Raw genomic sequence first — 20826 nt, 5'->3', positions numbered from 1 at the left:
AACAGTTAAGAATCTAAGCCATTCTTAAAGACTTCTAATATTCTGGCTACCTGTTATACTATCTCCCTTAGGAAGGTCTTCCTCATGTCTAACCATATTCCTATGATAGCTAAAGTCTTTACTTTGTTCTCTGTTCTCAGTAGAAAATAAGAACCCCCATCCCTACTATTTGTAGTAGAACAACCACTACCACCACCACACCACCTTTTCCAGGAATAATTCCAATTTCATCAAACTTTTTTCACAAGTCTTTGTCTTTAATTCCTTTATCTCTGTCCTGGGATGGAAAGCATAAAGGTCTTCAGTAGTCTGATTACTGAATGACTACACTGAGTGACTAAATCATCAATCAATCGGTCAATCAATAAACATTTATAAAACTGTACCAGGGACAGTACACTAAGATTACAAAAAGCGGCAAGAGACAATTCTTGCCCTCAAGACACTGACAATCTGAACCCTGACTTTGGAAATAGAGAGGCCACATCCTTGTCTCTATGCTTTCCTGTAGGCTTCTTCATTCATTCACAAAATTGCTAGAATGTTTAAGCTGCAAGAGACCTTAGAGATCATCTCCATACAATCCTCTTATTTTACATATAATAAAAACTGAGACCTGGAGAGATAAAGTGCCTTATCTAAGATCCCAGAGTTTGTAGGAAGCAAAGTTAATACTGGAATCAGGTATTCTGGTTTCAAGTCACTAGTATTCTTTTCAGGATGCTCTGCTCACTTCATTCAAAGGACATGGACACCAGAGCCATGAGCCCAACTCCTTTATTTTATACATGAGAAAATTGAGGTTCAGACTTGCCCATGTCACACATCAGAAGTACAATTTGAACCCCTGATTTCAGAGTCAATGCTCTTTCTACTGTAACATGTTGCCTCCTTCATTCCTTCTTTCAGTCCATTCAACGTGTATTGACTATCTACTCTGTAAAAGGCACAGTGCACAAAAGGAAAACAAAAGGAAAATTTCACTGAAATTCCAAAGTATGGTGCCCAGAAAAAAAGACAATGCACAAGATCAGTTGTGTCAAGCTCAAATAAAAATGGGAGTCATTAAAGTAAATACAAAGATCATGGTAGACCCATACTGACTTAGGAAATCATATATTGACATTATTTATGTTTTAATGTATTTTATTCAATTTGTCAAATATTTCCCATTAACATTTGAATCAGTCTCTGGTCACAATCAGGAGTGCTGGGGGCCAAATGTGTCCTGAGGGCTCCATGTTTGATACCTCTGAACTAGGTGGGTGTGGAGTGACATCATGCATTAGAAAAAGACTAGGAATGGAAGTCTCGAGACATAGGTTCTGGTTTCAGAGCTTCCATTAATTATCTGTGTGATTCTGGGCAAGTTATCCTTTTCCTACTCTAGGTCTCCATATCTTTTATCTATAAATGAGGAGTTAGGGGAAATGATCTCCAAGGCCCTGTCTATGCTTAACTTTTGCTAAAATTGGAGAGGTTTAAAGTCATTCCATAGCAAAGTCCACCCAAGTACTCTCACCCACCTGAAAAGAATCCCCCAAAGATAGGAAGTTCAACACCATCCTCAGCTGGAAAGACCCCAAACCTACAGCACAGCTCCCCCCTTCCCACAAGCACACAGTAGCAGAGGGTTGGGGATAGGCTGTTCAAAGTTCTCCAAAGCAGTTTTACTTAAAGGAGAACTATGAACATTTGTTGAATGATTCTGCCAGATCAGCATCTGTGTCCAAGTCACGGGGGAGAGATAAAGAGCCCGGTGAATTCCTGGCTCCTGACCTCTAATTTGGCTCCTTAGCTCTGCTCTCCCCTCTCCCCCACCCGCTGCTTAGAGAGCCCAAGCTTGCTAGACTGCCGACTAATCTGCCATCAGAGTCCTCTTGGGCATTCTTGTTGGAGAAGTTGCTCAGCTTGTAGAAGTTAGCCCAGGAAGGCAGCTGCCCCGGGAGCAGCCCCAGGAGGATCTAAGAGACTAATGTGGGCCCTGGCATCCCAAACACATGAACTTTGGCTCCAGAGCTCTGCTTATTTTCAACTCCCCTCCCCACTCAGCTGCTCCTGCCGGGAACCAGTCTTCAACCTCTGACATCTGGGGGAGAGTTCGCATGACAGAGAGCTCTCTCACTGGCATCAGTAGGGGTGGGGGGAGGAGGAATCAGAGAAGGGTCCCTTTGAACACTGGAAAGAGGCCTGGGGCTTGTAACATGCCTGCACTGCCCTGGCATATGGGGTATTCTGTGGGGAGCATTCCTTCAATGAGAGATAGCATCGCAGAGAGGCTAGAATGGGGACCTGGGATCAAATCCCCCCCCCCCCCCCGAGATACTGAATACCTTAGAAATACTGTCTCACTAATTCCCTGGCCTCAGTTTGCTCATCTTCAAAACAAGGGTGTTTGGCTTGATGATCAATAACATTTCTTTTGGCCCTATAATCTAGGTTCTAATCATGCAACAAATAACTCCCTCCAAGAAGTCAAAGCCTTGACTGGCTGGGAGTTGAGAGACAATGCGTAGCAACATACAATTTAGGGCAAAAGATCCATCAGTGCCAACCCATTTTTGTTTTACTGGTAGGGAAACTGAGACACCTGACCAAGGTCCCCCAGATGGAAATTTGGGGTTTGAACCCAGGTCCTTACCTCCATATCCAGCAGAAGCCTTTTTGGATGTCCCCAGATACTAGTACACTCTTCCTAAATTACTGTGTGTGTGTGTGTGTGTGTGTGTGTGTATACACATACCCCACCAAGATAACAAGATAGATAGATAATAGGCATATAGATAGATGGATGGATAAATGGGTGGGTGGAGAAAGAAAGAAAGAAAGAAAGAAAGAAAGAAAGAAAGAAAGAAAGAAAGAAAGAAAGAAAGAAAGAAAGAAGAGAAGAAATGAGGGAGGGAAGGAAGGAAGGAGGAAAAGAGGTAGGGAGGGAGGGAAGGAGAGAGGGAGGAAGGAAGGGAGGAAGAAGGATGGAAAAGGGAAAGACAGAGAGAGAGAGAGACAGACAGACAGACAGACAGACAGACAGACAAAGAGTCAGGGAGATCAAGAGAGAGACAGATGTACGTCTTCCCTAGGGTTTCCATTTCTCAAACCTGATTTTCCTTCATCTGCAAAATGAGAAGAACATTTGTATCACCTACTTCTCAAACCTACTCTAAGGAATCAATCATCAAGGAATTATTAAGTGATTTCAGTAGGCATTGTTTTATGTGTACAAAAAAAAAACAGGAAACAGCTTACCCAGAACTGCATGGTGAGTTTGTGTCAAATTCAGAATTCAAACCCAGGTTTCCAAGACCAGTGGTGTCTTTGAATCCAGCCAAATGACTTCCCTGTGTGTCCTATTGTGTAAAGTTAGGCTTAACTAGCTTGGGGGTCTTGATCTAGGGTCTGTTATACATTATTTGTTCTTTTTACTATTTTGATAATTGTATTTCAATAAAATTTATTTCATTTGCAATTATGTTTTATTTTATAAATTGAAAAATATTATTCTAAGAAGGCTTCACAATAGGTTTCACCAGATGACCAAGAGGGTCCATGACACAAAACAGGTTAAGAACTCCTGGCCTAGGTGAGCTTTAAAGTTCTTTTCTATCCGTAAAAATTACCTGAAATGAACCAAACAATGGGCTCCAAGGAAACCAGGTCATGGACCTGGAGGATTTTGAATGAATTCCCCTCTGTTCTTGGTCTCATGCTTAACTTTGCCTGGGTCTACAAGGTTATCTGCTGCAGCCCTAGCTTCTCTCTTCCTTCTCTGAGCCAAGTTAGGGTTAGGAGTTGGGGCAAGGGACCTGAGGAGAAGTAATCAGAGTAGGCAAAGTATACTCAGCAGACTGGGAAGCTGAGGAGTGAGCACTTGCCTTTTTGTCTGAGTGATGTATTGGAAGAACAGTGGTGTCACACAAATAGGGCTAGGGCCTGGACCCAAGCTGTTGGGGGAGATGGGCCAGCCTGCTTGGCAAAACTTCTTGGCCTAGAATATCTTACACCAGTGGGGGAAAAAAATCTCACTGGTCCACCATCTCACAGGAGTGGAAGAGAGCTGAGATCCTAACCACTTGAACTGATGGCCAGTTAGCAGGGACTGAAGGCCTGGGATGGGAAACCCTCACACAGAGTCACATCACGTAGTCGCAAACTCACCACCCAGAAATCCCATTCTTACCTTCAAAGAACTCAGATAGCACCTTCTCCTCATCTTCCTCTGAGAGAGGAAGAACGAAGGAGAGAGAATGGAGAGGAAAAGCAGGTGGAAGGGAAGAGAAGAGAGATACACATTAATAAAGTTAGCATATTAAGTTCACAGTGAGATAGGAGGATATTTAGCCAAGAAAAATAGTCAGAAAAAGAAGACTAGGACTGTGTTGGAGTTAGGTTCTCCACTAACATTAGGATTTCTCCATGGTATCCCTAATCAGCCCCTCTCTGTCCAAGGCTGCCCTCCCCTGATGCCAACTCCTCTCCATTTCTCAGTAGGTCTCTGAGTTGCCACTCTCCCAATATGGCCCACTAGATTTGGTATCTGAGCAAAGTCACGTTAGGCTAACACAAGGCTTTTCCCATTCAGCTGTTGAATTTTTTTAGTAAAACATCATTATACAATCATGATACCCAGGGACATGCCTAAGATGCAAGTTTACACATGTCCCAAAGGAATGTAGCTACCGCCACCACATCACTCCCATCCCTATCTGGCTGGGTCATTCTTTCTATGACCAAAAGAGAAAAACAAATAACTTCATCCAAATCCTAGAAACAGAAACCAGAGCTTGGGGAATGACTTTCTGGACAGAGTCTATATAGCACATCTGTTTACCAGAGTATAGGCCCCAAGGCTCTCTGATGGTAGACTCTCTCCTTAAGTGGTAGGAAAGAGGTTTGGAGGATGAAGGGGAAAATGAAGGACAAACTGTGAGTCAAAGTCTGATTAGAGAAGAAAAATGCACTCCTCTCCTTAAAAGGCAAGAGTCCCCTTGGGTGGGAATCCCCAAAGGGATTACTCTGAAATTCATACTTCAACATATCTCTGATTCTATAACTCCAGGGGCATAAACTAGGGGATTTGTCCTCTCCAGGGTCTCTTCCTCATTGCGGAAGGACAGGATGATTGATCGAAGGCAGAAACAGGTTGGGGAATGTCTTAGCTGTCAAGCCTCCCTTCTTCCCCAGATCACCATCCCTCAGAGAAAAAGAGGAAAATACAGTCAGAGGGACATCCAGAGAAGAGAAGGAGCAAAGGCATTTGGGAAAAAAAAGGATATAGGCCCAAGATCCCATAGAAAATGGAAAAAATCACAGAGGGTGATGGAATTAATCAATATATGAGGTCAACTACTGGATTCAGCTCCTCTAGCTGTCCCCCCTTGGAAGGGGGTGGGATAAGAATGTGGGAGTCTGTCATTCATAGAGTCAGACAGAGCCAAGAGTGCTATTCCAGGGGCTGTATCACATGAGAGACATTGACAGGGCTAAAATGTGTCTTTAGGAGGCAGCCCAGAATAGTGGAAATCATACTAGGAAAGATTTGAGAAAAGGGGGATGTTTGACCTGACAAAAAAAAATTATAGAAAAGATCCATCTTCAGATACTTGGACATTGTCCTGTAGAATAAGAGTTTATTTTGTTCTGCATAATGGGAGTAGGGAGCAAAAGTGAGGGGAATGGGTACTTGTATATGTGTGTGTGAATTTATATTATATGCATATTTATATATAATACATTTATACATACATGTATAAATGGGGATGCATCTATATATATATATATATATATATACCTATCTAGGTGTATATATGAATGTATATATGCATATACATATATGCTTATATTTGTATGTATTTTTATATAATATTATATCATATTTAGATAACTGGTTTCCTTTATAATCCTATAATTTGGGGTTTTGCACTTAAAAACAGAATACTGAAGATGTTTTCACCAGATTGCCACCCCACAAAATAAAGCCCAGCTCTAGATATTCTAAGGTTCTCAGATCACCTACACCAAAGCCCCTTGCCCTCAAAGGCACAGACCCCAGTTTCTCAGTAGCTACCATCTGGTCCCCCCTCCCCCACCACACACACACACACTATAGCCCATAAGGCTCAGCCTCACTCACCTCCTGTGGGATGGAGCAGAATATCCGCTGGGTTGTGGGGTTTCAGTCCCAGGGCTGAAAGGGGTGTCTTGGCGAGCCCTGGAGGAGAACGCACTGTACCAAAAGAGACAGGGGGCTAGAATTAGGGGGTTGAGAGGTTCAGTGGGGGAAAAATGGAATGAGGCCAGATCATGCTACACAGACAAATGGACTTTGGAGAATGGGAGCCTCCTCTGAGGAATTGCAGACAGGTCATCCTCCTCTGTTTTGTCTCTCTGTGTGCCTCTCCGTCACTATCTGTCTTGACAGTGTGGAAAGAGCAGACTAGGAATCAAAGAGGCCAAGCATTATAACAAGCCCCACTACTTACTAGCCGTGCAACCTTGGAAGAATCACTCAACCTCTCTGTTTCCTATCTTTAAATGACTTTAAGACCATTGAACTCCCTTCCTCATGGGCCAGACCATAAGAGTAGACGGCATCACACATGTGAAAGCCCCTGGTAAGATGTAAGAACATGAGGTAATTAGGATATCCAAAGGGCAACTCCTCCCTCCCCTAATGCTCCAGTCAAACTGGATTGTGTCCTCTCTATATATCTTTCCTCAAGCCAGTCCTTATGCCTCGAATGTCTTTTATCCCCGTGTGCTTTTGGAATTCCTATCCCAGTCTTTCAGGCTCAGCTCAAATCTTAGTTTCCAGATAGACTTTCCTGATTTTTCTCCTCCCTCACCCCCTTTAATGATGACCTCCCACTCCTGGACTTTGTTCACCTCATCATTTCCATTGTAACTTCTCAGATTCTAATTTTTATCTCAGATATGCATATCTATACCTCTCCCAGACCAAGTTCCATGGGCAAAGTCCACTTCATCTAAATTCTTTATTTCTCCCATCACCACACATAAGTTCTTTAATCAGTGTTCATGGAATTCAATCTCTTTATTTTTCATTTCACCCTCTGGAGTTCTCTGTCTCTTCATGCAAGGGTTTGGACAATAACTTGATAGAGCAGCACAAGAAAAAAGGAAGATTGTACAAATCTCCCCTCCAGTGACATTGAGAAGTTGAAAAGGAAGGGTCCAGACCATGGCCAAGGGGACCCCAAGAACTGAATTACCTCATTCCTCAAATCTCAGGCCTGGCTTATACAATATAATGTCCCAAACATCTTAGCTCCATTTTAAGTGTTAAACACCTACTAGTTACCAAAAACATCGTTTCAAAGCTTAGTTATAGAAATTTCCCTTAAACTTCTTTAGTCTTGTGATTTCTGAATGTTAAATTTTTCATTTTAATTTAAACAAGATGAACATTGTCATTTTGCATTGTGTATGGAATAATTTCTGGATGATATTTTCTCAAACTGGGTGGATCTAGTAAAGGAGGCTGCCTTGCACGGCTACCATGATCACAAGTTATCTCCGCTCAAGTGTTTTAATGGGAGGAGGGCACATCAAAACTGTCATATTAGCATTAAAACCTCATTCTTCGGATGATCTTCAGGTGAAGAATACTGAGACAATTATTTTAGTCACTGAACAGTAGCTGATGAAAGTTTTCATAAATTTCAAAATCTCAACTAAGGCCATATATAGTACAGGAAGCACATGGGTGACTCAGTGGATAATACTGGCTCTGGAATCAGGAAGACCTGAGTTCAAATTTGATCTCAGGGGCAAGTCACATAACCTCTGTTTGCCTTAATCCACTGGAGAAAGAAATAGAAAATCATGCCAATATCAAGCCAAGAAAACCCCATGGACAGCATTCGTGTGCTGTGGCCTACGACAGGGATAGGGAATCTCTGGCCATATAAGGTCTGCAAAATCATTTGGTCTGGGGCTGCCAAAGCAACCTCAGGTGGGACTTGAAATTCAATAAATCTAAATTTAGGGTTAGGGTTTTTAAGTTGATAATTTTGTATGGTCAGAGAATGATATTATGCATATTCATATGGCCCTTGGTAGAAAAATAGTTCCCATCCCTGTTCTATGGGATCATGAAGAGTTGGACATGACTGAATAACTGAGCAACAACATTTATAATACAGTATGGTGGTTATGTAATTTTTAATAAGAGTTAAATCAGTATTTTAAAGTTTTAAGTAATTAACCTTTCCAATGGTACTTTTTAAAAGAACTTTGGAAGTTTCAACTTAAATCATTTAATTTGACTAAAACTTTAAAAATTTTTAAAACTTACATTCTTTGTCCCCCTTCAATGTGATGAGCCAGGTTTTTCTGCCCAAGATGGGAAGGAAACTCTTCCTTTGCCAGTCTTTATATTTGAGGAATGGCATAAAGAGCTCAGATTCTAGAATCTGAAAACTTGTGTTCAAATCTTAGCTCTGCTACTTACTCCCCATATGACCTTGGGCAGGACAATTAACCACTCTGGTACTGCCTCAGATCTCTCATCTATAAAATAAGGAGAATGAACAAGAGGATCAAACTTAGAGCTAGACCCCTAGAGGGTTACTGCCAGCTCTGGTCAAATATTGCCTTACTCAAGGTAGGGTGGGTTCCCCAAGGTAAGTCCTCTGGGTACCCTGGAAACTCCCATAATTGGGAGCAAGCCCTCATCTCTAATGCTAGGCCTGGAACACTGGTATAAGAACAAAGAATTTTCATTTCAGATGCAAGCCAACAAGTCAGTTTAGAGGTTTCACATAACACTCAAGGTCAAGACAGCCTATTAGCTTTGGTCTCAACCAAAGATGTGGCCAGACTTTAAGTGAACTTGAAAGGTGGTTATTATAGGCAGGTTTCTGAAGTCACAGGGGCCACATTTCCCAGTATGCCTCTGAGGGAAGGTTAAAAAAAATGCACTTTGTTTCTCCTACCAGGGTTATCGAGAGCTTGGCAAAGCTGCAGTGACCTAAAGACACGAGTACTGAGGACAATTAACTACATTTAAGCAGATATCAGAACCCTGAGAGGCCTTGGGACTTTATCTCTCCCCACCCTCCAACTCAAAACAAACACGATCTGGACCATTCCATTCACCAGAGACCATGTACATTATGTGGCATACTCTACTTCTCCACACCCTACCCCCTCTGCCAACCCCCAAAGCATCCCCTAAAGCAGGAGACAATAGAATAGGAACAGGCCGACTTTTTAAAGCAGAAAATAGGAGTAATATGTGGAGCTACCATGCAGACACATGTAATATACATGTCAAATAAGGAGTGCATCACACATTATGTGTTTAATGCATTGACATGTAACATATAATAACGGCATACATGCATGTGAACATGAAAGATGGAGGCATGATCTATATCCAGGCACACACACATTTCCTTCCTTTTCCTGTCCTCACTCATTGTCCTCAGGTGCCCTAGAGACTGAAAGCAGCCAAAGGGATAGATGAGCATAGATAGACTCACTCTCACTTTCTCTCTCACTCTCTCAATACACACACACACACACACACACACAAACACACATACATTGTCTAAATCACAGATTCTCAGCATGTGGTGCATAGGATAAACATGTATAGATAGATGATGTGCACTTTACATAAAGCAGGGGAGCAGTGGAATGATTACTGAGGAAGATGGACAAATGAGAGTGGAGAGGGGGTGGCTAGTAGCTGTTTCATTCAGTGGAACTCGTTGATGTAGTACACATGTGTAAACATGTCGACATGTATGTAGAGGTGTGTGGGTGTCTGCATGCATGTAGGTGTGAGAAAGGGAGAGTTGGGGAAAGAGACTGGCCTGACCCTCTTTCCTCCTTCTCTTCACTGACCTCCATCTCCCTTAGTCTGCATTCTCCAACAATCCAGCCCTTTCTCCTAGGACGGAAGAGTGTGAGTGGGGGAGGCACGAGATAGGCAAGCCTTTTGCTTCCCCAAAGGAAAATTCCCCACATTTCTCCGCCTTCTTTATTCTCTCCTCAACTTTTTGCACTTTAAAATATTTCTGACTTTTACATTCTCCTATCTGTATCACCCACGGTTAGCCCTTGAGTGGGGAGGGGAATGGTAGGGAAGAATACAAAAGTGGAAGAAAAATCAGTTGGACAAAGCAACCTTCAAGCTCAGTTCCAGTGCCATCGCTCTTAACCACTGTAATTTTCCGTGCCAAGCAGAGACTGGAAGGACATGTGTGGGTGAGGGGAGCAGTTCCTTCAAGATGGCCTAAGACCCAAGACATTCATGGCCCTGAATGAACCAAAAGGCCACCTCCAGGGCTGTGATTCAGAATTCAAAGCATCACTGTCCTGACGGATTGACTGCAGATGGCCACCCACTTATGCATCTGTGCCAACAGGTGGACTCATTTCCACTAGTTGAACTACAACCATGCCCACCCCCACCTGAAGCCCACTTTAATAATGAGCAGCTGACAGGTGTCATCACTCACTCCTCTCCTCATCTTCCTAACATTATCCTGCCTCCCACAGATTCAGCACCAAATCAAGGGACTCTACTGGTCCCTTTAGCACACCTCTAATAAAAAGCTGTTAGCCCCTCAGGCAGGTGGGTGACCAGTAATTAGGCAGGTAACTGCGAGCTGGTCCATTTTTTGGTTCAAGATCCTCCAAATCTTGTTTCCCCTCCTACATTCTAACTTCTATCTCTAGAAGTCAGGAAGTTAACTTCTCCCACTAGCCATAATGAGAAAGTCCCAGGGTCTCTATCTCAGTGTTAAAGAAAAGGGGAGAATTTAACAAATATAGAAGTTCCTTCTATGTCTGACGATTACAATACATAGAACACAGAACAGAAATTCTGGCAAGTTGTTCCCACTTTGGACAGGGATCCCAATGTACTCTTGGAAATCTGTTCTAATGATATACCAATGAGAGAGGGTTTTAAAGGAATTGGGGTTCAGAGGTGGAATAAAAGCCAAGATTGCTTCCCCAATGAGAGAAGGATGGGTGAGAGGCTTTGCTGACTGAAGCAATCTATGCCTGTCCTTTCTGTTACGGCAGAAGCAATTTGACTAGTCATATACTGGACATGCAAAGGACTTTGATTTTAGAGTCAGAGTTCCTAAGTCTGAACTAGATGCTGGGGCTTTGTTACTTGCTACATGTATGACCTTGGAAAAGTTGCTTCATTTCCCTGGCTTCGGTCTATCAAACCATGTACAGGACTTGGAGTCATGAGAGATCTTGGCTTGGATCCTGCCTCCAATACACACAAAGTACATGATAACTATAATCTCTGTAGCCTCAGTTTCCTCTTCTGTAAAACAGTGGAGGCAGGTGAAGATCAAGAGAGATGATGTACATACAGTGCTCCATAAACCTCAGAGTGCTACATAAATTTTAGCTGTTATATTCTCTTTGGGTCTCACCATCTTCATTTTCTAAATGAGAGGGATTGACCTAGATGATTTGAGGCACCTTTTAGCTCTAATAACTCAAAAGGAGAAGGGATCACAGAATCCCTGATATGGAGCCCATGGTAGCTTCTGAGCCCCCCAGTATAGAGGAAGGACAAAAGTGAGAAGAGAGAAAATAATGGAAATTACAAAGCAAATACCGGGCTATAGAGGAGAGAAAATAAGAAAACCTAGAGTCCTGAGATTTTGGTCCACTAAGGGCCAATGGGAAGGTTGGGGCGGGGGGGGGGGGGGGGGGAGAGACAGAAAAATCTTCCTTTCTTTTGCCCTCCTTTTTTTTCCTACACAATAAACTCCAGTGGCAACTTAGCACCTCCAGGATCAATATATAATATCAAATAGAAATATAAAATCAAATATAAAATCCTCTGTCTTTCAAAGCAAACACATATACACACACACATACACACACTTTTCCAGTCTTCTTCCTTCTTATACCTCCCTCATTCCTCTAATAAGACACTTCTCTCAACTCCAAGAATTTTCCCTGGCTGTCCACCGTGTGTGGAACACATCTCATTTCTTCCTCCTCCCCATTTCCCTGGCTTTCTTCAAGTCCTTGCTAAAAGCCTCATTTTTTTATGAGAAGCCTTTTCTGATTCTCCTTAATGCTAGTGCCTAGACTCTCTTGATTATCTCCAGTGCATCCTGTCTATAGCGTGGTTGGATATAACTGTCTGCATGTTGTCTCTCACCATTTGACTGAGAGCTCATTAAGACAAGGAGCCATTTTTTACCTTTGTTATCCCCAGTTTAGCCTGGTACTTTGTATGCACTTAGAAATGTTTATTGACCTGTGACAACTAGAAATCTCGTAAAATGGAGGAACCAGTGACATTCAAGTCACCTAGAATTTGCTGTGTTCTGGCCTGGTGTGGCTACAACAATAATAATGTGATTAATCCCAAATTTGAGAGCCTTGGACTAGGGTGGAGGCATGGAAGCAGAGAAATGATGGGAATGGAAAGGGGTCAGAGGCAAGGGTGGAGGGAAATGAGCCATGAGGATGAGAAAGATGGTTGGCTTTAAAGTCGGACTTCAGACTGACCCCCGCCCAGCCTCACCAGACTCAGCCCACATCATCAGCCAATTCCCTCCACCTCCCAGAGCCAGAACACTTACACAGGCTAAGGTTGACATAAGGGGTTTGAGGCGACACAGGGAAGTCAGGGGTTGGGGGAGAGTTCTCACCACCGCTGGGAGGTGGACTGGCCGGAGCGGCCCCCTCCATTTCTTCAAAGGCTTCCTTGTAGCTATGCAGATGGGGCTGTGGGAACAGAACAAAGCACATAAGAAAAGATGGGAAACATTAGTTATGGCATCCTGAACAATAAAGAGCTAAACACTACAGTCAGATAACTGCAATACAAGTTAACAAGCCCACAAAAAAAGTGAAAAATTACCAGTCTTATCTCCCATTGAGAAATAGACAAAAATGAACTAAACTGGTCCACTCACCCAAGTTTATGAGAATTACTCACAATGGGGCAAGCAAGCAAAGGCATATTTGCAAGACCATGATCAAGCCAAAGCCAAAAGTCCAAGACATCTGTCTATTGATAATTCAGAACAGGATGGCTACCTATGAGAGTGGGCTGGTCTAGGTGGTGTCCCTGCCTGGGAGCAGGGAGAGCGACAAGATGATCCCAAGTCATCTGCCATGTATGCCATGATACCATTGCCCCTTTTGGCTACAACTGAAGAACTATCTTCAGGAAGAGAGCAACTCTGCTTAGATTTGCCAAATGGACTTGAGAATTGGAGGTATTAAAAAGTGACTTTGGTAGAACTGAGGAGATTGGAATTTGTGTGACAGAAAAACACCTGAGACATTCAAAAGACTGAGAATTGCCAGATCCTTATTTATTAGCTACACAAGGGTATCTTGATAGCAACTAACCAGGATTATGACATAGAAAATTCACAAAGATAAGGAAGCATTTGGTCTTTGAGTAGGAATGCAGAAAAACCAATCCCTATCTGCCTTTAAAAACAAAGTTACCCTGTTTACTTCTAGTGACTCCCCAGAAGAGATGTTGTTATTGCTGTTTGTCCTTGGTTCTCAGAGAAGACCATGACATCAGGGAGGTGATGTGAGTCCCATTCGTACCCCCTAGAGAGAGGCTAATATCTACTCAACTCTCACCTCTTTGGGCCGTCCTCCTGGATTGAGGGCAATGGTGAGGGCCAGCTCTGGGGAAACACACTGGACTGGGGATCGCACCCCAGGGCTCCGAGGGGAGGTGGGTTCTGGAGAATGGTTCTCATACTGTCCATCACTGGCTGCTCTTTTCCGGAGCGGGGGAGGTGGCTCTGTTGTCTGCTTTTCTCGAGCCTGAACTCCTAGAAATAATGGCAAGAGTTAGGGGAGATAGGCACATATTTAGGTGGTTGGTCTCTCCAAAAGAAACACTCATGCTGTTAAAGAGCTTGTTAGCCAGATTCTACAGAGAGCTCACTTTGTCTAAAGTCAGGGGTCTGTACAGGACCAGGACCTGTGTTCTCTGCTCCCCCCACCCCGCTTCTCTCCGACTCCCCCCACACTCATGGCCTTCCCTGCCAAGCTGGGCAATCTCTTCTGACTGAGAACAGACCTCCACCCAGTGATCACTGATCAAGGACTGAACTTTGGCCAAGAGCACAACAGGGTTGATTCTTGAAACAGATGTCAACTCTTTCCAACCCCTGGAAGCAGATGGCCACTGCTTCCTTTCATAGAACGGAGGAAAGGCAATAGGAAGGGGGGAGGCAGTTGCCAGGACAACGGCATCAACTAACATGCAACATCTGGCCCCAGGGAAAAACTCTTGGAAAGAGGGAAGAATGCAAAATCATGTATTCTGAGTCTCTAAGGAGGCCCTAGTAAAAAAAAAGGGGGGGTTATTACCTCTCAAACCCACCAGGCTTCAGGAAAGGGGCTCTCAGGGCCCCCCAAATTTATTCAATATTCCCCTAAAGCTTCTAGTCAAGCTCCACATGGTCCCTGTCTTTCTCTCTCAAATCTGGTCCCCAACCATCTCTACTAACATGAAGTTTTCATGGAGAAGCCCCACCCCAAAATTACTCCTGCTTTGTGGATGGCAGGGTTAGCAATCTGGATGTGACAACATGGGAAGGGAGCATTGAAATAATTCTCTGTTTTCCATCTGCTTTTCTCTATTTCCCTTCCCAACAAGCAGGACTCCCTGGAGCTGCCAAACTGCTCTCCTCCCCTTTCCCCTGCCCTGGGGTTAGCCTATGGCATGGAATTCATTGCCTCATTGAGCTGACTCAAAGAATCCTAGGAAATTTTATAACTATCAAAATATGTTCAAAAGGCATCTAAACCCATTCCCCAGGAAAGAGGGTCCCTCTACTGAACCAGGATTATTCTGAAGTATCTTAATCTCATCTCTCTGTTCCCTATAGGCAGAAAAGGGGAAACAAAAGCATAAGGAGATAACATAACTTGCTTGAAGTTACTCAGCAAATCAGAGCCACGAAGGAAATGAAATCCCAGGACTTGGTCAGTAGATCTCACCGGCCTCATCAAAAGAACCACTGTCCCGTGACTGTCTGTCTCTGTGCCTCTCTCTAAGTCTGTCTGTCTGTCTCTGTCTCTCATACACACACACACACACACACACACACACACACACACACACATACACACAGATTGATGCTCCTAGGAATGTACTAATGAGCACAGTCAGAGGCCATCCTGGCAGAGTTACCTTCTGCACCATCAGCTATGTGATTTATCCATCCCACCAGATGCCAGATGTGAAGGCTGCTGTCAGAAACAAGTTGGAAAACCTCTCTTCCCAGCTTGTCACGCACAAGTTCAGATGAAAGCCATGTGAACGTATTTGTGCAGCCTGCTCCCACACTCACACATACTCACTCTCTTACACACAGCAGCTGGGTGGGTCCAGAGGGGAAACCAGTGGGGTCTGATGTCATGGTCTAATTCAATGTATTTTGCCATAATAAAGATTGTACAAATGGATTATGGACTGAGTCCACATCTTGGGCACCTTTAGTAACTGGACATCAGCACTGCCCTCTAAAGTCAGAGCAAAGAGCAAAGAACCGGGACCCAGGACTTGAATTACGATCTTAGCTCCTCTACTACTTCCTAGCTGTGTGACCTTGGATGCTTAATTTTTCTTTCTACTTTCTTCATCAGTAAAAAAATGGTACTAATAGAACCTGTCCTATTTACTTCCAGTGTGCTTATAAAGAGTAAATGAAATCACAGTTATAGCTACAGATAATACCTGGAAGAAGTTAAATGTACTATACTACCATTAAGCAAAAATATTCTTGGGGCAGCTAGGTAGCACAGTGGATAGAGCACTGGCCCTGGAGTCAGGAGTACCTGGGTTCAAATCCGGTCTCAGACACTTGATAATTACCTAGCTGTGGGGCCTTGGGCAAGCCACTTAACCCCATTTGCCTTTCAAAAACCTAAACAAAAAACTCTTTATTGACTTCAGATTTTTTTAAGACAACAAACCAGTCTTTTCATTGCTGCCATTTTGCAAGTCTTGCTATAGAACAACAAGATTCCCTGCCTCCAAATAGCTAAAGAGGAATGAATACATCATAGAAGTCAATGCCCAAGTGCATGGTGGGGAAGTAGGTCATAACATATAACCATGAAGTGATTGTGATAATGTAAAAGAGCAAAGATGATAAGGAGAGAAGATTAGCTGGTCACATGGCAGGAGGGCTGACAGGTGGATAGTCGGAATGGTACCCCAAGGAGGAATCCCAAAATGTTAGAAAGACCAAGTCCCTCCTCTTAAGGCAAAACTTCAGGAGGACATGGACAACTCATGAATGAGTTGCTGCCTGCATCACCAGAGAGGACTCCTGAATCAGTGAGAATGAAGACCATAAGAGAGCCAATATAAGATTTCTTTCTTTTCTTTATCCTTAACTTGACCTAAAACCAGTGAAGAAACTCCCTTAACTAATGCAGAGCAGCAGCTATCCTGAAACACAATCCCAGAGAATCGCCCATCAGAGGCAGGATTAGAATTCAGGTCTTGCCGATGCCAAGAACAGATCTCCATCCACTATGACATGTTGCCTCTGCTTATTTCTTGGTGATGGTGATTCAAATGTAGATGACAATGTAGTCTTCCATGTAGCTGACAATGCTAAGTACCACTGGAGAACCATCCTCCCCCTCCCCCCTTCTCATTCCCATGCCCCTCATTATACCCTCCCTGCCCTGCCCCCAGAAGCTCCCCAGTGGTCTCGAGCTGCCGTCACCAGTTTCTTTCCTGGCAGAAGCATCAGAGTAAAACAGACGCTTCCATTGATTTTCTAATAATAATTGTGACAAAGGAGACCCAATCAGGAAAGGCTGGCAGGGTTTGGAGTTAGAGTTCAAGCCCAAGGTTAAAAGAAATGCATTAGAGCTGGGCTCACTCCCCTGACTCTCTCTACCCTCCAGAGCCCCCTTTATGGCATATTTCCCTCTAATTTTCAACTCAGCAGTTAAGTCTTCTGCTTGGGGTTGAATGTTTGTCCTTGAAAATAAGGTCAAACTCAGCTCCCTGAATTTAGGTCTCTATTTAAGGCAGAAACTGCCCCCCCCATCTACCCTGAGCATCCTCCAGCCACCTCACAAAGGGAATTCTCCCACTGGCCTCCTGCCAACAGTAATCACGATCATGGTGGGGAGTAGGGGGAAGAAGGCTAGATAGCAAGAACTTCCCAAATGCTTAAGGTTGTGAGATATTAAAAATGACCATCAAGGGAGGTCAAGATACAGTTTTTCTTGGAGATTGTTGAGAAGGATCGAGATAGCTACCTCCTCCTCGTCATCTCCTCACTCTTCTGCTTTAATCTTCTTGGGACGGGGAAAGGAGCATGTCCTAACTGGAAACAGAAGGGATGGCCTCTGAAGGACTAAGGGAATGCAAGGCAGTGCCTCAACAGTTCTGGGCTCTTCCCAAAAGCTAAATCAGGGAAGACCCTACATTCCACTCCCACGGGGCCAAATCCCTCCCCCTCCAGATCCCCACATTGCATCAATGGTCCAGCCAGGCACATCTTGCATTCTTTGCACACAGTGGCTCTCTGTTGTCCCCCTTGGCAAACCTAACTCAGCCCCAGGGTGCCCAAAGAGCCATGTCCTCTCTCTCTCTCTCTCTCTCTCTCTCTCTCTCTCTCTCTCTCTCTCTCTCTCTCTCTCTCCTTTTTCTTTCTCCTTAGGGAGGGGTGGAAGAAGGAAAAGGGGGAGGGAAGGCAAAGCAGAGAGGAAAGAAGAGAGTCTCATTGTTCCTCCGCCAAGTGCGGAAAGACTGGGTCCATGCAGACTATGATAACCAAACAGGGAATGCCACAGTCTCACGTGGTTCCTGAGAGCAAACAATAATGGAAATAGAATTGCTTCCCCAATCCCATTGCCTTTGACCCTAAAACTCATGTTTATTTATCTCTATGTGTCTATCTTTGTCTTTCCCTTTGTCTATTGATCTCTGTCTGTTTGTCTGTCTGTCTGTCTCTGTCTGTCTCTCTCTCTCAGAGAGAGAGAGAGAGAGAAAACAGGAAGCAGGAGTAAGGTTTTTAATGGGGTCCAAGACTCCCTCAGAGTTCAAGCTCTCATAGTCCCCCCAGGAGGGAAGAACAGAGACACATACCCAGTGGAACATTAATAAAGAAAGGGAAACAGTGGTCAAATAATTCAGTTTGGTGAAGAGAAGGAAAAAAATCCTCCTTTATGAAAATAATGACTGGATGCTAGTCATGTTAAGGAGAGAATTGGAGGAAATGGACAGGATCCACAGTGGAAAATTGGTAAGAAATTTTTTAGAAGGTCTCTTATGCTTTTATCACTCCTTAGAGTACTCAGCTGCTTTTATTTAAATGATCTCACTTGAGCCTCACCATAATCCTTGGCATGGCTGGGGTAGAGGTAAAAAACATTTTTCAGATGCAAAAATTGAGGTACAGAATAATTTCCAAATAAACAGGTAATCAGTAACAGAGTTGGGGGTAGATTAACTCCAGCTACCCATCCTTATTCCTTCATCTCAGGCCAAAGTTCTTTTCATTATGCCATGATTATTCATCAAAAAGGTGGGTAGAAGACAGAATTTTCTTTGGAGGATGTGGGGCTTGAGAGTGGGTGCCTCAGGGAGAAAGACATTGGAAACTTCTTATAGGATCTTAGAAATGGAGAAGGAATGGACTATCAGAGGCCATCTAGTCTAACTCCTCTCATTTTACTGATGAGGAAACTGAGGCACAGAGAGATTAAGTGACTTGTATGGGCTCTAGAAATGTTTAGGCAACAAAAGAGAATAGGCTTCTAGACTAGAGCATTTCTATAGCAATACCCAACTATGACAGCAGTCAATCTCCAGTATGGTCCTATATTTGGGTCAATGGTTCCCTTGAGGTTCAATTTTCAAGTATGCTAAAATCCCCATTGTTCAAAGTCATTCTTTTTTTTTCTTTTAAGAAAACATGGAATTAAGGTTTGAAATTGAAGAAAGGACTACATCTGCATATATAAATGCTCATATTTATCCAGAATAATTTAGATGATTTGTCCCCAATATACTTCACAGACTACCCCCTCCCCAAAACCTTTCTTCCAGCTACCCATCTACTCCCACAAACCCCTCTCTTCATTCCAGCATTCAGGTTTCCAAATGACTGGGTTCCTCATCTCGGGGGCTTGGGGACATAGCTCCATCTCTGCAAGGTCCAGAGGTAAGAGATCTCTTGATGCATAACCTGCTGGGCTAGGAAGTCAGAAAGCCACACAAACAGCAACCACACCAGCAGCCCCTAAGGCCAAGCCATGCTCTTTCTAGAATCAGAGACAATCTTAACCCAAACTGCCCTGAACTTCTGAATCACATACTGTTGGACAGAAAGAAAAGGGTGATAAGTGGTGGAAGAAAACATAACTTGCCTTATAGAGCCACTGTCCTTTGTCCATAGACAGAGAGAAGCTACGTAAACAATTGCTCTGTATTTTAAAAGATCATTTTTAGCCAATAGCTTCAAATTCTTCCTTAACCAAACATTTTCTCATCATACCATGGTCATCCTTTTCCCTGACCTTCCAGGCTTGGATCATCAGGAAACAGACAAAAGGTTAAGCTGAAGAAGGAGTAGGAGGAATGAATGACCCAAATAATCAACTAAAAAGGTAATCTGCCTCCTTGATAATTTAGTTGACAATGTCTGGAACATATCAGATCCTACACAGTTTCACTAAAGTCTAGTTGGACTAAAAGATGCTAAGATAAATGAGTATAGTTGAGAGAAAACTCTAGGGAGATTAGCCCAGAGGACATTCCCATATTGACACAGGTGACATTGAACACACCCAGCTGGTCATGACCTTCTTGGCATGGCCTCCAATTAAAGGCTCAATCTCTATAGCTCTAAAGCAGTAAAGAGTGCAGAGTTACAGAAAGCACTGCCCTCTACAATGAGGCCAGGTGTCTGTCACCCATGTCCAAGAGATTCTCATTCATCAAGGAGACTCCAAATTTCAAATCTTCTTACTTCTAACCTCTCCCTCGCAGCCAAGACCAAGGTTCAATGCATTAAGTCTTTGTTCATGCAAAAGAAAAAAGGCATTCAAACATGCAGATGGGACTGGAGAGGAAGGAAAAGGGAGGAGAGGAAGGAGAGGGAAAGGAAGGATTAGAAAGAGGAAGAGAGAATGAGAAAGAAAGAGAAAAAGGAAGCAAGAAAGAAAGAGGGAGAATGGAAGGACAGAAGTGGAAGGAGAGAGAGGGAGGAAAAAAAGAAGGGAGGGAGAGAAGGAGAAGGAAGAGGGAAGGAGAAGAAGATCTAGCAAGAGGCAAGGGAGAGAAGAAGAGAAATGATGGAAAAAGAATAAGGAAGAGAAGATGGAGGAAAGAAATATGTGAGGAAAAGGGAAAGAGGAAGAAAGAATGCAAGGGGAAAGAATAGAAAGAGAAAGAATATGTAATAGAAAAAAGGAGAAAGTAGAGGAAAAGGAAATGGATGGAGAGAATTAATAAAGAGAAGAAAAGAATTGGGACATGAAGAAAAAGCAGAGAATAAAAGAAGAAAGGAGAAGTGAGGAAATGGAGTATAGGGGAGTGGACCAACCAGAGAGGGAAGAGGATCTCTGCCGGTGGAGAGGAGAAGGCAAGGATAGGACACTCTTCTTGATGCACTGGAGCTTCTGGTTGTATGCTGCTTCCCAAGAGGGGACAATAAGGGGGAAGGGAAGGCAGGACAGAATCAAGTGGAGGAAGCAGGGCATCCCATCAGTGACCAAGGAGACAGACAGAACACACACATGGGACACACAGAGAACGGTGGAGAAAGAGCAAAACAAAACAAAAAAGAAAATAAACAT

The 20826-nt window shown here is 43.4% G+C and overlaps 1 protein-coding gene across 14 annotated transcripts in view; it reads right to left on the bottom strand.

The window, feature by feature from the left end:
• The window catches only part of TNS1 (tensin 1), a 324376-nt gene that overhangs the window by 31737 nt on the left and 271813 nt on the right, over nucleotides 1-20826 (bottom strand). For 7 of the 14 annotated variants that reach the window (XM_074191391.1, XM_074191393.1, XM_074191397.1 and 4 more), the window contains 5 exons: nucleotides 20574-20660; nucleotides 13621-13817; nucleotides 12597-12741; nucleotides 6131-6223; nucleotides 4178-4216 (listed from right to left, as the gene is read on the bottom strand). In XM_074191391.1, coding sequence (XP_074047492.1) covers nucleotides 4178-4216; nucleotides 6131-6223; nucleotides 12597-12741; nucleotides 13621-13817; nucleotides 20574-20660 — 561 coding nt within the window. The remainder of the gene's footprint in view (nucleotides 1-4177; nucleotides 4217-6130; nucleotides 6224-12596; nucleotides 12742-13620; nucleotides 13818-20573; nucleotides 20661-20826) is intronic. The other 7 variants (XM_074191399.1, XM_074191405.1, XM_074191394.1 and 4 more) reach the window with 6 other exon arrangements.

The sequence above is a fragment of the Macrotis lagotis genome, chromosome 6 (genome assembly GCF_037893015.1).
Source record: "Macrotis lagotis isolate mMagLag1 chromosome 6, bilby.v1.9.chrom.fasta, whole genome shotgun sequence".
Lineage (NCBI taxonomy): Eukaryota > Metazoa > Chordata > Mammalia > Peramelemorphia > Peramelidae > Macrotis > Macrotis lagotis.
The sequence above is the reverse complement of the archived record's forward strand: the minus strand, read 5'-3'. Positions and strand labels throughout refer to the sequence as shown.